At 34.8% G+C, this 16,819-nt stretch overlaps 1 protein-coding gene across 2 annotated transcripts; it reads right to left on the bottom strand.

Moving 5' to 3' along the window:
• Positions 1-7,974: 7,974 nt before the first annotated feature.
• On the bottom strand, positions 7,975-12,277 carry LOC113762924 (KH domain-containing protein At1g09660/At1g09670-like). Of its 2 annotated transcripts, none has more exons than XM_027306565.1 (8): positions 12,084-12,277; positions 11,886-12,004; positions 11,223-11,308; positions 10,096-10,238; positions 9,197-9,325; positions 9,004-9,120; positions 8,612-8,755; positions 7,975-8,538 (listed from the first exon to the last, which is right to left on the bottom strand). In XM_027306565.1, the coding sequence occupies exons 2-8, from the start codon at positions 11,969-11,971 to the stop codon at positions 8,380-8,382; spliced, it is 864 nt and encodes a 287-aa protein (XP_027162366.1). In that variant the 5' UTR covers positions 11,972-12,004; positions 12,084-12,277; the 3' UTR covers positions 7,975-8,379. The 2 variants fall into 2 exon arrangements, with proteins under 2 accessions (XP_027162366.1, XP_027162365.1); XM_027306564.1 differs by having other exon boundaries at positions 11,859-12,004; positions 12,084-12,276.
• Positions 12,278-16,819: the final 4,542 nt, after the last annotated feature.

Here is a 16,819-nt window from a genome sequence, read left to right as displayed (position 1 = left end):
TCCTAATGATAAACAATAAATTTTAGTGTTTTTCTTTAATTTGTGGATTGGTATTAAATTAATTAAATAATATAATAGATAAGGAGCAATGATGGATCATATTATCTTCTCTCTCATTATATTACTTTTTTAAGTATCAATTGGATCTAAATATTATAAGATAATCAAATTTAGGAGAGGTTAATATAATTTTTAAAACTTGAAGAAAGACCAATGAAATAATTAGAAATCTTAGCGAGGTTTTTGAAATTATCCCAATATTCTTTTCAAACCTCATCAGCTTGATTGAGGTTCTTTAAAAAACTGTAGGCAGCCACGCAGATTACATCAAAAGCCAGCTAATACCCGTAGACTCTGGTGGGCTCACAGTCACAGCCACCGTGTCTCCCCAACATTTGACCTGTGCTCTCTGACCACACGTTTTTATTTAGTCAGCTGCTTCAACGAGAAATCACCAAATCATAATAGTCATTAAAATAAGGAAGAATCGTACAAAATATTCTTTACGTTCTGTCAAATAAAAAATTTTAATTATTCATTTTTAAAATATTAACTTTACATCATTTACAAATTAAAAAGTTGGAAAAATTTAGTTCTAATTTAATTTTTTGATCACTTTTTAATCTGAAATCATCGCGTGAATCACTTGCAATAATTTTTTTTTATGTATAACAAGATCAGATCCTATATTTTTAGTGACAATAATAAATATGAATTGGATTCGATTCCAATTTTTTTTTATCAAAAATAAACATGGTTTGGGCTATATCCTACTTTTTTTGGAGAAGAAATAAGCATGAATCGGATTATTTGTTTAACTATAAATAAGATCTGACTTTTTTAATTCTAAAAAATAATCACGTGTGAGTCATGGGATGGATTCAGCATAACAAAAAAAATGGTTGAAAACTATGACTAAATTTTATGGATTTGATTTTGTAAAAGAACATAAAGTTACCATTTTAAAAGTGAAAAACAAAAAAGTTTATTTGGCAAAATATAAGAGATATTTTGAACGATTTTTCCTTAACATAAAGCATTAATCGTCAAAAAATTGTATAATTCCACGAGGGAAAACATCTTTTTACTTAATGAAATTGTACCGCCTACCTAAATTTGTCTCCTCGTTACAGTTTATTTATTTGACTACCCTATCTAATTGAACTTTTGTAGTAATTAGATATTTGTAATTTATGCCCTAATGACATTTAATAAACACAGAAAAAAAAGAAGGTGCATCAACTATTAAAATTTTAAAGGCATTACCCTTCCAACACTTTCGTAGAAGAAAATCAGTTCTTTTGTGAAAAAAAAAAAAACACTAAATCTATTTCTAATTGTGTGCCCTTTAGGCAACTAATTGACTAATAGAAAAAAACCCTTTATAATCAAGTAGTATCATGCAATATTTACTACGAACAGAACCGACGAGTCATGCATCAACCAGTAGAACCTCTGCATCCGGCTTTCCCAGCACAACTCTCCTCCTCTTCTTCTCTCTTCCTTCTTAAAAAAAAAAAAAAAAAAAAAAGAAGGAAGAAGAAATATGCATGTTTCCGTGATTGATTTACACTTATGCATGTGATTAAAAATATTTGCAGCAGATCTCAGATGGACGTTGTCATTGATTAGGGAAGTAGGAGATGCATGCCCATGTAGCTGTTGCAATGACGGAGTCCATGCAGTTTAAGTTTTGAAAATTTTAATTTATAGCGTGTAAATATACTAATTATAATGGATAATTAGTATTTAACTTTAAAAAAAGTAAACATATAATGGATAATCCATAGTAAATTGACCCAATTTGATACATTATAATAAAAGACTCGATTCATAATTATCAATGGGCTAAAATAAAAGTAATTACTTTATTGGCTTATATACAAATATACAATTTAGTCCAATTGATTAGGCTCGTCCTCATTCTTCCTATATCAACTACAACTATAGAACGGACATTTTCAATTATGAAGATAATCAAGGCAGTTTCAAAATAAGATGGAAGATAATTTCTTGAACAATTGCCTAATTATGTACATCGAAAAAGAAAGTTGTTGCAAAATTTAGCATTGATTAAATCATAAATAAATTTACTTCTAAAAAGAACGTAAAGTTCAATTTACTTTTATGAAAAGATGTTGAAATTTCAGTGTATGTTAACATAACTTTTATATTTTTTAATTAAAAATAGTTATATTTATATTTCATAATTTTTTTTTTTTTGCATAGGCTACATATTGGAATATCTTTTCATAATGTGCAACTTGGTGATTTGTCATATTTTAAGATATTTAATCAAAAGTTATTTTTTGTCTTAATTTTCGTTATGACTATGCTGCATATTTATGAATAGACATACTTTTATAATTGAAGTTAATATTTGATATTTTTAAATAGATGAAAATTATTTTAAACATAACGTATTAAGATGATTTTGTTAGAAAAAAATTTGGCCCCCTACAAAAAAAAAAATTCTGGCTCCGTCACTGTGTTGTTGGGCCAGACCCGTGTCAAACTATCAATGCCACCTTGAATAGATAGATGGGTAATGCTGCTGTTCCCCGTCAACGGTCTCCAGTCTCCTGAGCTGTTTATCTTCCACTTTGAATTCTCAAAGTGATCGAGAAATCTGATATGGCAGTTGGAGCCGTATTGATTGATGGGAGGCAATTGAAGCTGAAGTTGGGCTTATATCTCACTGATATTGTCACCTTATTTCATTGAATTGGAGTTGCATACCTATACACAATTGTGCAACTAAATCTCCTTAAAAGTTTTTATTTTTTTTCCGAGCAAGACGTCTTGAATATTGGATCTCCTACTTGCAGTCCGTCTTGTCTTACAGGTGCAAAAATATTTTATTTCCATAATCAAATTTATTATGCACACTTTTTTTTTATTAGGGAAGTTGGACGTGCACATGTATGTCCATGTGTAAACACGAGGTAGATGCTTTTGGACACATTTTTTTTTAAATAATAATTTACTTGTTTCATAAATATATTTGTCAATCATTTTTTAAAATATAATTTTAATTATCTTTTTATCTTATATACATCCAAAAAATTTATTATAATAATTATTTTAAATTATATTCTAAACAATACTCTATCCAAACACACGTTTGCAAGATGATGCATTGTAAAATACACGGGTTTGGATTATTTTGACTTTCGATTTTAGTTAAAAGCTTTGAGATGTTAAAAACGTGTTGTTCATATATTTTAAATTCAGTTGTAGAAAATCTTGGAGCCTATAGAACATCACCTTAAAAGCTATAAAATTTTAACAAGTAATTCATGTTAACTTGAGATATAATTTGGGACACGTCCTAATGTCCTTATAAAAATTATATAATCAATTATGAAATTAAAACAAAACTGGATTAATACTTCTTAGTATGTAGGAGTAATTATTTGGACATTGTCCCTAAAATCTAGCTAATAAAGACCTTGATCAGTTAGTAGTACTGAGATCCAATTCAATTCTCATACTTAAACCTGCTTGTCCTTGTTTTCTTATAAGGAGTAGAGCCTCTTTTGAATCAAAAGAACATTTCGATGCCGAATTAGAATATTACTCTAATACAGTGGTCAAAACATAGTATAAAAAAAAGACAAGTACTATGTTTGCAATAACTTGAAACATTGGCCGGCCCAGTTTCATTCTCAAATAGTAGCGTAATTTTGCAGAAAGCTAAGTTTTTTTTTTTTTAAAAAAACAAATTTCAAAAAGCACAAAGAAATTTCTAAGTGCTGGCTGCTGGTGATATTTTCAGACTCTTTAAAGAAAGAAGAACCAAAAAAAGGAGGAATTTTTTGTTTTTTAGGCGAGAGAAAATTGTACACAGAAAAGAAAAGAAATGAGAGAGATCTCAGCCCGGAGATTGCTGCGGTTTCTTGTACTTTTTTACTTCGATTTCTCTGCAATTCATTTCAGGTTCGTTCCTAAAATTTTGAAGAATTTGTTTTCTTTAAGATTACGGGTAGACGTTCTGCTGTTAGATCATGTCAAATGTTATGATCAATTGTTGCAAATGAATTTCTTAGATTAATATGCATTCATCTATAAATTGTTGGATCTGTTGTAGCAATTCTTATGTTTATATGATTACTGTTACATTCGCCTGCTTGTTTGAAATGTTTTCGTGCTTGCCAAAAAAAAAAAATCACACCTTTTTTCCCCAGTTGGCATTTACCAAAAATTAGCAGTATAATGTGCATGTATTTTTTCCGGAATTGTGTTGTTAATGATCCTCTGATATGCATGCTATTTCTTCTTGGGAAGCGTATTATTATTATTATTATTATTATTATTTTGAATATAAGTTGAGCTGGTCGGAATCCTAAACCAAAATTTGCATTTCTTTCGTCCTACTTCCAAATTCACTTTGATTTTTTTTACAGTTGACGAGTCCTAGTTCTTTCTTACCAAATAAATGCCTGTAGCTGATGATCGTGGCAAGTGGCCAGTGAAAGGAGTAGATGTAAATGGTTGCTTTTATTGATATGGGACCAAAAGGGATCTCCTACATGGGCTTCTTAGTTGGTTGCCTAAAATTACCAACCAGTATCAGTTAACTGCTCCAAGCATGTTGCTAGTGATCTGGATTACAAGTATTTCCTAGACCATGAGAGAGTAATTTAACTGAAGGGAGTGGAAGAAAGCAAAAATTGGAAGGAGAAGAGAGGCTTGAGAATCTAAGGATAGGGATGAGTATGAGTGTTTTATTCATAATCCAATATTTTGTGCTTGATTGTCTGAGTAATATTCCATAATGCGCGTAGAGCATCCACCTTTCTGGATTTACATATCGTATTTGCCTCCCCTGTGACAAGGTCAAATGAAGTTTCAAGAATTCATTTTTCAGAGTGTTTCATTCAGAAAAATGTCTTTCATGCTTTCCCTTTTGTTTGTTCTGTTACACAATCCACTATAGCTGAAGGAAGAAATGCATCTTCTTTTTGGTGTAATTGTCTAATTTGCCTTTTAATTGGACAACTTGGGAGCTAGTCTTCTTACTAATGGCAACCATATGATACAAAGAATGATAATCTTCCTTGATATTTTGATCCTTGAACAATTGCAGAGGCACACCGTGGATATTTTGAGGATATATAGATGTGAGCTTGATTTTGATGCTATGTTGAATATATTTCCTCTAAATGTTTAAAGTTATTGACATTATCAACTCTTTAGTATTCAAACACTAAGGTTATAAGAGTATATGACACTTAAAATAACAAAAACTTGATAAGAGGAGGTCATTGCTATTTCAAGATTCAAGGGGACCTTTGTAATTTTTAAAACTCATGCATATCTGTACCATTCACCCTTGAAGAACATGCTAAATAACTTTTGACATCACAACTTCATAGATTAAGGTTGTTATAAAACTCTTGAACAATGTCATTTTGTGCTAAGAAGAATCACCTTTGCCCAATCTTATGCTTACCCTCCACGTGCACATCATGGTAGCCATCCTATGAGTGATTTTTGTGTATGTGTTTTTGAATTCCAAATGTGGATAGTGAAGTAGGCAGCCAGTAGATTTGCAAACAGATGGCTGAGCTTGAACAGAGAGCCATGAACAGTTTTTAATCTTGACGGTGCTTGACGTGAGATATAGCAAGATGAGGTTAAAGCATTTAACCTTATTCTTGTAGTCTTTAGTACATGTTTTAAATTAATATATCTTGCTTCCTTGTTTAATGCTAATCTTATCAGCACTTGCTTATGTTTCCAGTAATGTTGAATAATATTGGTCTCACTTTGTTAGATCATCAGCCTATAAGATGTATTCATTTCCTGCTCAGGTACTTCAAATGATTCATCGAGTTCCAAAAATGGGACGAAGACTGATGGCCAATCTATTAAACATGGCAGCATGGGATCCAGTGTAGCAATAATATGCCTTGTTATTGTGGCTGTTGTGCTTTTATCTTTTTTCCTATTCAAGTTTTGGCAAAAGAAGAAGCGTGAAGAGCAGTACGCTCGCTTGCTTAAGTTGTTTGAAGAGGATGATGAGCTTGAGGTTGAGCTTGGTCTTCGGGATTGAGCTTTTGTTCATCTCTCAATGTGTTGAACATAACTGAGGTGAGGCTTTGGGTGTATCTCCCTGTTCGATGTTTAAAGTGTTGACTGTGTTGCTGTTGATGTCTCATTTAGCTCATTTCTGATTTTGGTTCAATTCCCTACATAAATATGAATCGATTTATAGTGTATATAGATAGTAGTAGGTACCTGTACATATATGCATCTTGTTTTGCATGAAGAGATGCAATATGAATGAGGGGTTACTTCTTGATGGTATCCTCGTATTGCAGAATTGTAACCACCTTAGTATATGGAGAACTGCAACATCTACATGAGTAGTTCAGAGTAGATCCAGCTTTTTTCTTAGAGAGCACTAATTTAGATGAAATAGGTGGATAGTAGGCTAAATATCAAACAGTAGTTTTCTTTCTCCATAAAAGCCTTGATTGTACTATCTCAATGTTGGGCCTGTGCAGGCAGGAGGGCAAAAGTGATTTTATTCATGCCAGATCCCATTCTCCTGCCAGTAGTATGGTGTTACTATTTGATATATTTTACCCTTCAAATGGCTGTCTCTAAAGTTACATCATATCTTTTGATTCTTATCCATGACCAAATAGTTTGTCTCTCCCTTTTCCACCCTTGTCTGTCTAGTTACTTAGCATGCTGCATCTGGCATGCATTTCCATCTTGATATTTGACCTATGGGGTTTGGTTGAGATATTCATCTTAGGGACAAGAGGAGATATTGACCTTTTATCTTATTTGCTCAATGTTATTATGCATGCGTTCTCTTTGAAAAAAGTTTGCATCCTTTTTCTCACTATAGCCTTCCGTGCAGATGTAATTGGCAATTCACTTTGGCGAATTGTTGTATGGACGCAATGTGATTATGGGCAATCGTCTACCCCCATGTTGAAGTTCATATATTTTAAATTTCTAGATTGTAGCATATGTATCAATATGAGTGAAATCAGGAAACTTGGGGTATTCCCTTTTTGGAGAATCATTTGTTGACACGTGATGAATGACAATCAATGGTTGCAGCTGAAATTGTATGATTGTACATATCTCAGCTTCATCCTTGGATAGAATTGTGGCCCCGTAGTTGTAGAGAAGACGTGTATCTCATTGAGTTCTCCGAGAAATCAAGATTATTTTTGCCAAACCTCAGTTTGGCAATCCTGTATGTAGAATTCAAGTTATTATATGCACATCATGTTTTGTTTGTTTGTTTGGCTGATAAACAGGTACATAAAGTAGATCCTCTGTGTTTTTATGCGTGCAGTAACCTTTTTACCCCTTTGTAGGGCTGGGGTTTCACGCAACTGTATGTAGATTAAGGGCTTGTCTAACTGGAACAATCTGGCTCACATTGCCTGTGCCCTCAAACCATGCCTTTGCTATATCTGGCAGCGTGATATCTATGTGATGCTACTTGTATTTGTTGCACCGGGTACTTTAGACAGTGACTTAACCTTAGATACGGTTTTCGCCTTCCTTTGAGCAGGTTACGCAAAGCCATTTTTGCTTACCTACGTACAGCTTGAGCAGACTCGCCTCCTTGTACGAATGGTCCACTTGACATGGCTTCGGCAGGATTTTTCTTTGGAGCCAAGCAGAAGCATTCTTTAGTTAGCAAAGGGGAAAGGACCGGTTGCTTTATGTCCTCCTCAAAATAAATTAGCAAAGCCAGCTATGACAACCCTGAGGGGCTCAGAACGTAGGAGAGTATCTTGATACCTATACACTATTGTTCCCTCCTGTTACTTGGGGAGAGACAATGGATGGTATTGCCAGAGGCCAGAGGACGATGAAACTACAAAAGTTGGAGTGTGTTTAAATGGTTGCCAGATCCCATAATTGGCAAAAGGTCCAAGCACGGCTTTTAAACTCCTGTTGAGGATCCATACGTTTTAGACATCAAAGAAATATGTAAAAATACGCCTGCTATATGAAGCTTGTTGATTCACAATATTCTTTATCTGCAAACCATCGATGTATTATTACACAACTTGAAAGATAACCTTATCAAACGTGACCGCAAGATTGAAATTATTGAAGCTTATAATCATCTTTGTCAAAAACAAATTGATGAATATCATCACTCTGGCAGATTAAAGAATTGATGGTCAGATAGAAATGAAATCTTACAATAAACTATGTCGTGCAGTAGATCCTCGTCGAAGTGGTTAGCAACTTTAGGTTCCCCAAAACCATGCTCAGAGATCATGTAGGCAATTCAGTAACTTTTGCGGAAGCTTTTGCGACGGTGTAACTCAGGGAGGAGAAGATCAGGAGAAACCAACAGAGATGCCAGCAATCCATCATGTGTATTTGATGTTATCTCCCTGTCTTTGCACGTTTCATTCCAGTGCTATTAAAAGGAGACATGCTGGGGCTCATACTCGGGCTCATGATAGGGCTTTCTTCCCTTAGAGTTCCATTTAACATAGCTAATTCTCTTAGTTGTTGCTTCTTATAAAGATCCATGGACTCATCCTATGAAACAGAAGTGTAAGATATCTAAAAAAAATGAGATATTAAAAGACAGCAAAGTGGTTTCAACGCATACCACAGGTTTTAAAAGCTTTTCCAATATGGCAACTGCATGATCCACACGGGAATCAATCATATCTTCAGGAAATTCAGCTTCCAGCAAGATGTGTAGTGGCTCGTTGAGGTGTTCATATCCAGGTTTATCTTTTAATTTCTCTTCCTGAGGGGAGGAAATATGTCTCTAGTGAGCAAAACTTAGCATTTCAAAAACAAATTAAATGAGTTTGGAAGCCAACAACTACCATAAAGAACTGAAAGTTTCCTTTCAACTTTCCACAAAAGGGATGACAAAAACTTTCAATTTTATGTCAAATATATCCTCAATCCATTTGTATTTATGTTCATTTAAGCTTGAAACTCTCACAGTTAAAAATGAATTACCAAAGGGTTTGGAAAAGAATTTGTTACCTTGCTACAATCCTTAACCGAGCCCTGACCTCTTATATAAATTCTACATTCTGTCATGGCTTCAACACGTTTCAGGGAGTTTCCACGTGGACCCAGAATTCGGCCAACAAAATTATACTGGATGATTTCCAAGTTAGATTTCATTGCTATCCAGGAATCATAAACGCAAAAAGTGAATATTGTTGCATCTTACATTTGGAAACTTGTCTACAGGAACATCCAGTCGGATGACTCTTTTCACAATGGGAGTAGTTCCTGGAACTGAATACCATTCCAGAGGGGAAGGTTGAAATGGAGCCAACTTCTGGAGAAGTCTATTTTCCTGAAACAAGTCAACTCATGCCACCATAAGTCTTACATTTGAAGAACATATGTTCAATCTCAATATCTAGCTTCTTAGATTATAAGAACCAGAAGCTCTTAACTAATGTATAGCCAAGACTAGTAACTTCAAAATTGCTTATGCACCGCAAGACATGTAATAAATCCAAATAATTCAATCAACTGAAATAAGAAACTAGAGGATCCAGACAATTATGGAACAAGGGATTAAACCTTATTCCAGATTAATATTTACACAGAATTTATGAGCAGATATACGTCATGTCTTGCCACTAACAGATCTAGGAAGAGTATTAGCTGCCTAATCCCTACAATAAATCATCCCTGTTATTGAGGCAGTTACTTCCCCAGTCAAAACAGACATTGCACCAAAGCTTAGGTTCATGAATATATAAATTTCTATTGAAGAAAAAAGATAAATAGGCTATCTTCCTCCAATTAGCAGTGGAGTTTGCAAATGGAAACGAAAACAAATTCTAAAAATTTGCCCTAGGATCTTTCTTGTAACAGTAAGCCAATTTATCGAGAATGCTGAACCAGACAGAATTTCAAAGATTTATGTGCTGCCTGTTCATAAAAATATGTTTCTATCTATATAAGACTTTTGACTATCAACAATTTGGCATATGGATGCTCTACACTAACAGATTAAGGTATCAAATCCTCATGAATTGCATAATCACAATAAATGTAAACCTATAAAGTATTGCCTTGCTTCACTAACTCTGTTGAAAGAGAAGGCACACATACCTCTGTTCCCAGTGGATTCCATGTCTCCACACTCATTGGTCCTCCATTAGGATGTTGACCTAATGATCCATATGGACTTTCATGGCCCATTCTTTCATGATCCAAATACTGATTTGATACCAATCCTGATACCCGCATGATTTCTACAAAAGGATGTTGTCAGCCAAAAAGCAAATTTAAAATCAAGCTTGTTTAGCTTACTCAAGTGAAATGCCAATAAGAGGCTAAACTTCAAAAAGAAGGGATTACATCACAAAAGGTCAATTACTGTTACTGCTGGAATTTTCCATAATTAATTCACATCGCTATTTAAAAGTCAATTTAAAGCTAAAAAGCAGAGCTAGAGCAGAGCCTATTATTTGGCATGCTAATGGGGCAGTTCGGTCTTGTGGATGCATGTAGCTGTGAGGTTGATCGGACAGAGCACCGAACGCACCAGAATCTCTTGCTCAGTTGTCCGGTGGTGTTGGTGCTGAAGATTGGATTTTAAATTTGGCAATAGTTAAATCAATAATATTCACCTAAGCCTCGCATGATAGAAGCACAATAGGTGATGAACAGCTAATGAGTAGTGGTGACCATATAGCAAAAACGGTGATTGTCTTCAGAATGGTCACTCTTTCTAGGAAAGCCAGCTCAAGATATTTGAACAGTTTAAACATAAAAAATATGTGTCGTAGGCTTTTCGGGCTGGGTAAAAAATTATGACAGAAATGTTATGTTTGTACTATCAATAAAATGCTACACTTAACTCTAGTATTCTACTTTTTTGTTTCAAGGCACAGCATAACAATCTTGCCAATGGTCAGAAAAAAAAAATTAATGCAACATTAGATTGATTAATAGGAAGCAAACTCTACGAAATATATGACACCATATAAATGGATGTAAGTTTTTAAACATTATTGCTTCACATGTGGTGTAAGTGTGTTTGGATAGTACTTATTTGGCCAAAAATTGTTTGCATGCATCACAAACACATCTTCCAACACGCCTTTTTATCTTTTCAATCACCTTTTTATCTCACATAAGTCGCATCACAAAAAGTGCTACATTAATTTTTCCAAATAATATTCCAACTAATCTACTATGACAAAATGTGCGACAGTAATTTTACAATGTACAACCTTGATTTAGAAGCCTGCTGCATACACGCAAAATTGGTATAAAAGGTCCCAAATTGCGCCTCTCTGCTATTAAATCTGCCAGATATCTGGAAGAAGTAAAGAATTTAAATCGTGAACATTAATAAAAAGAGTATAAAAGTAAAGTATTATCAATAGGAGGACATTTAAAGTGAAAATCCTCAGCATGATATGTTGAAAATGCATAAAATCCTCTTTCGACATGCGTAAAGTATTATCAATAGGAGGACATTTAAAGTCAAAATCCTCAACATGATATGTTGAAAATGCATAAAATCCTCTTTCAACATGCTTAATCAATTTTTTTGTTGATGTATTTGCAAATTGAACATCAGAAATTTGTCCACGAATGAAAGCCAAAGACAGCACAAGAGTTACAAACCTATGCAAATATTGCTGTATTAGGACGTCAAGTCAGCAAAAGACCGACGAGATGACACTCAAACCTCTTAGGAGACCACCACAAACGAAAAACACAAACATCGTACTAAAGTCATGCAACAAAAGAAACCAGACTAGAGAGATCCACATCAATAAATGAAAATTAGATATTGAAATTGTTACATAAATACATGAACTTGGATGAAAAAACAGACTTGGGAAAATCAAAGTTGTGACCTTTCACGATCTGAAATGGAAGTAGACCTCTGAAGTGGGGGATGACCTCCAGATGGAGAGTACTGAAAGTAACTCCCTGCAGCTATTCTATTCTCCATAAACCCAAAAACCATAAACTGGCTGCAAAGCAACTAACTTGACCAACTCTGCAATCAAGAAAACAATTTACAAGTTATAAAGGACAGTTCAAAAAACATAGATAGGTAGAAGGGGTTGGGGGCTTACTGGGGATGTGGGATGGAGGCAAACGGGGTTAAGGGGAAAGGGTTGAATGGGAATTAGAGAGGAAGTGAAGGTCTTCTTCCCTCCCTACTTATTGGACCTCTCACTTCCTTGCTGGGGGAAGAGAGAAGAAGAAAGAGACGGATAGGGGAAAACCCCCTACTACTAAATAGTGGACCTCTCACTGACTGCTACTTGTGAATTGTGATTCTTTCCCTATGCCATGTTTTTGTGTGTGTTTAGGAGTGTGCTCGGAGGGGAACACATATTAACAAGTTGAATTTGTTGTACTTTTTTATGTGTGATTTAGATGTCACGTTCTCTCGATAATATCTAGTATACCTTTTTTTTTTTGTCATTCACTATATCCCTTTTTATAATTTTTTTTTTGTGTAAGTGTAAGTTCTTGAATTCTGATTTTTTAGTTACACCCCTTTCCACCATACCACTCAGTTCATTTCTCTCCTCCAAAACATAACAAAAAATCAAGGATTTATCTCTTTTCTTTTTTTGTCAATCATTATATATTACTTCTACTCTTTTTTTTTTGTCGACACAGGGGTATCCTGGAATCACCCAAACTAATCCCCTACGGCTGAGCAGAGCCCGCCCCTTAGGATGCCCAATCCGTTAATTCAAGGAGAGTCGAACCGTGGTCGATGCTGTAAAGACAGACGACACAATCAGGTGAACTGCACCCTGAGGGGCATGTTACTTCTACTCCTACTCTAATTAATCTATAGCCTTGTTTGGCACTTGAGTTTTTGCCAAGTTTGTCTGCTACAAGTTTTTTAAAAACTTTAGTTACAAACATTAAAAAACTTCTCAAAAATTTTAAACTATACACTTCAAAATATTCAAAAATTTGCACACTTCACAAATTTTTTTAAAAACTTCTGCAGTAAACTACAGTAAAGGGCCTGTTTGGAATGTGAGTTTTTTGGGTGTTTGTATAAAACTTTACTGTAGAACACTGTAGAAGTTGTAGAAAAACTTTTATAAGATAAAAAGTTTTTTTCCTTTTCATTTTCTTTCTTTCTTTTTCTTTCCTCTTTTTTTTTCTTTTCCTTCCTCCCTCCCTTCCTCTCCTTGTTCCCTCTCTCCGGAGACTTCCATGGCAGCAACTTTCTTTCTGTCTTTTTTTTTTTTTGCTTTTTTTCTCTTCCATGGAGCCACCTCCCTCCCCATCTCTCTTCTCCCTCTCCCTCTCTCTCTCCCCTTTCCCTTCCTCCCTGCCATCCTCTTTTTTTTTCTTTTGCTTTTTTTCTCTTCCCCTCTCCCTCTCCCTTCCCCGCCATCCCTCTTCTCCCTCTCCCTCTCCCCTTCCCCTTCCTTCCCCCGCCGCCCCTCCCCTTCCCCGCCACCCTCCCTCTCCCCCTTCGCCACGCGATCTGGTCGGGCCCCTCCCTTTCCCCTCTCCCCTTCCCCTTCTTTCCCCCGTCGCCCCTCCCCTTCCCCTCTCCTCCTTTGCGATCTAGTCGCGTGACCAGATCAGTCAAAGAGGGAGGGGGAGAGTGGCGGGGGAGGCAGAGGCGAAGAGGGGAGGGGGGAGGGAGAAAAAAGGAAAAATTTTCAGAAGGACAACCAACAGATCGGTCAAGGGGGAGAGGAGAGGAGGGGTGAGGGAGAGAAAAAAAAAAGGAAGGCCGGAACTGGGGGCCGGAATAGTGACCGGCACGGGAAGCGGTGGTGGAGGTGGTGGCCGGCGGCGGAGGATGTGGTGGGTTGGGTGGGGGAGGAAAAAGAAGAAAAGTTGAAGGGAAAGTTTTTTGTGTATTTTTTAAATGTGTAGGTTAAAAACTTTGAATAAGTTTTTTGGGGTTCCTGTAGCAAAAGTTGTTAAAAACTAGTAGGTAAAAAACTTGCTTAAAAACCTGGTTTCCAAACAGGCCCAAAGTTTTACACAAACATCCAAAAAATTCACTTGCCAAACAGGGCCATATTAGGTCGGGTCTAATTAGGTCAAAGGAACTAGAGAAAGAGAGACCCTCTAACTCATATTAGATGGGGCTCCAATTATGTCTATATTAGATAGGGTCTAACTAGGTCAAGGAAATTAGAGGAAGAAAGACTCTCTAACTCGTCCTATAGGAGGGTCCAACTAGGCCAATAGGGGACTCAAGAGATGGAACCCATCTCTAGAGCAAATGAGTGGCCTATTACACACCCTAAGGAAAATTGGTTAAGGATTTGTGTTTGTATTCCATCCGTCTTATTTTAATAGATTTGTTTTCCTTTTTTATTTGTCTCAAATTATAGTCCACTTTTGAATAATGTGGTTAACTTATAACTTTTTTAAAATACATTTATTTAATGTAGGTTGTTATTGAATATAACATAATTTAGTTAATGTAAAGCTAATTAGTCATACTCTATTTAATATAAGGTTATTTTAGGAAAATAGTAAACTAGATTATTTTTATAACGAAGTTATCAACTTTTCTTAAACTGTGTGAAAAAACAAATCAAACCTATTAAAATGGAATGAAAGGAGTATTAGCTATTGTATCCTTTTATATTTCCTATTATCATATTTCGATAGGATATTATAAACGGTAATTTTGAATCAAAAAATGACCATAAAAAATGCAAATGAATGATGATTAAGTCGACTGAATTAAGTTTTGTGGTTGACACCCTACAAACCGTAAGACTTGCTATAGTTTTAACTTTTAACTGCTTTCTTGATGGATTTAGAAGATTGGGCCCATTTGGATGGTGAATTTTTTGGGTATTTATATAAAATTTTACTGTAACTTACTGTGAAAATTGTAGAGAAACTTTTGTGTATTTCGGGATTCGGAGAAAAAAATTCTTTTTTCTTTTTTCCTTTTCCTATCCTTTTTCTTTATCCTTTTGTTTTTCTTTTTCCATTATTCTTTTCTCTCTCCTGCCGCTGGCCGCCGACCACCACCATCTCACATCCCATGTTTTTCCCCTCTTATTCTCTAGAAGTGAAAGAGGGTATTTTTCCACGCTGTATTCTTTATATGAAAATTTGAGGTCAAGAGACCATTCCCATAACTCATATTAATGAAAATTTTACACAACGATAAGTTGAGCGAGGCTACTGAATTGGCCTATTTCTTGTGTGTACCAATTGAGATATTTTGAGAAATGCCTAAAAAATATATATGTTTTTTCAACAAGAGGGAAAATGCAAGAATTTTTTGGGGTGGTAGAGAGAGAGAAGAGTTTGGGAAGAGGAATGGAGAGGACTTTACTATTGATTTTTCTTCACTTGTTTTTCCGATTGGTTTTCTTTATATTCCATTTCCTTATTTTCTTCACCATTTATGTGAGATTCATCTTCTTATCCCTTTTTCTATTTTCCTTTTCCCATGTACAAATAATACTAAATCCCATACGTAGCAAAATGTACATGTTGTGCCTTTTTAAGTGATTTTAGTACGCATATGAAATACAATGTCATCTTTATACGTAGCCTATTTAAAAGTGATACAATCATAAAATAATTTCAATTTACATATTTTATTTGTGCCAATGAAAGCCATAATAGTAGACATAAAAAAAAGGAATCATATTGGGAAGAAAAAGCTACATGTAGGGAAGACTATTGTACGGCTCATAGCCCTTCCATAAATAACAAAAAAAAAATAAAAATACAAAGACATATAGTGAAGAAAAAGTCACACATGTTAGAGATGAAGCTTAAAAAAAAAAAGAATCACTTAATATTAGCACCCTAGTATATTGGATGCTAAGATGCGAGAGCTTTAATGAACGATGGAATAGAAGGTACAAAAAAAAGGAAGAAAGAAAAAGAAAAAGAAATGATTGACAAAAATAGACGATAAAGGATAAGTAATACTTAGAATTAGATGCTACAATTTTAACTAAACAGTCTTCCTTTATAGGTATTTCTATATTTGGCAAATGGGCGGGTTGCGTGGGTTGATATTGAATTTTCACTTAAATGGATACAAATGGGCGGGTTGCGTGATGTTGTAAAAGTAAAATAAACATGAGTTTTTATTTTAAGTTTCTTTTTTCTTTTAAATAAAAATTAAAAAATTGATTGAAAACATACATATGAGAATTTTGAATACAAATTGGTCAATGAATTATTAACACATGTCCAAATGCAAGTGATTGGGCGTATGTGTATTGAATCTTTTATTTATTGTTTTGAATTACTCTTAAATAAGTTGGGTATTGGGTGCCCAAATTAAAAAACCTAACCTACCTAATAATAGTGATTAAAAAATAAATTCACGAAAACCGTAAAAGTCTTTTGAAAAAGAACAGCAATCCAGACAACGCAGCCCAAAAGTCGTACGCTTGTGCACTCACGCAAGCTCAGCCATCTGTGTCACGTTCTCTTTAACCACTGACATAGCATTAGCAATTTGGAAAAGTCATACTTACGGCATGTACTAGTACTACACCAAATTTCTCCTTTACATCAAAACCCCCTGATAACATACAGCTTTAGTATTTGGGCCCCCAGAGCAACTATAAATTTCAATTGATCGTATAAAGGCCACGAAATTCGCTTTGACCCCTACATTAAGAAAACTTGTTTTCGATTGGATGTTGTTTCCACTTTCTTTTACTAGTAAATAACCAAAAAGTAGTATGTATGCCTCATTTCACTTCACTAAAGCCCTTGAATGACTTAAAATTAATAATTAGAAAATAGTTTTGTCACGTTGTTTCATGAGCTTTGGCACTATAATCAAACAAGAATGAGAGGGAAAAAAAAGATCACAAAATGA

This window comes from Coffea eugenioides, chromosome 2 (genome assembly GCF_003713205.1).
Source record: "Coffea eugenioides isolate CCC68of chromosome 2, Ceug_1.0, whole genome shotgun sequence".
NCBI classification, from domain to species: Eukaryota; Viridiplantae; Streptophyta; class Magnoliopsida; order Gentianales; family Rubiaceae; genus Coffea; species Coffea eugenioides.
This window is presented reverse-complemented; position numbering and strand designations above follow the sequence as displayed.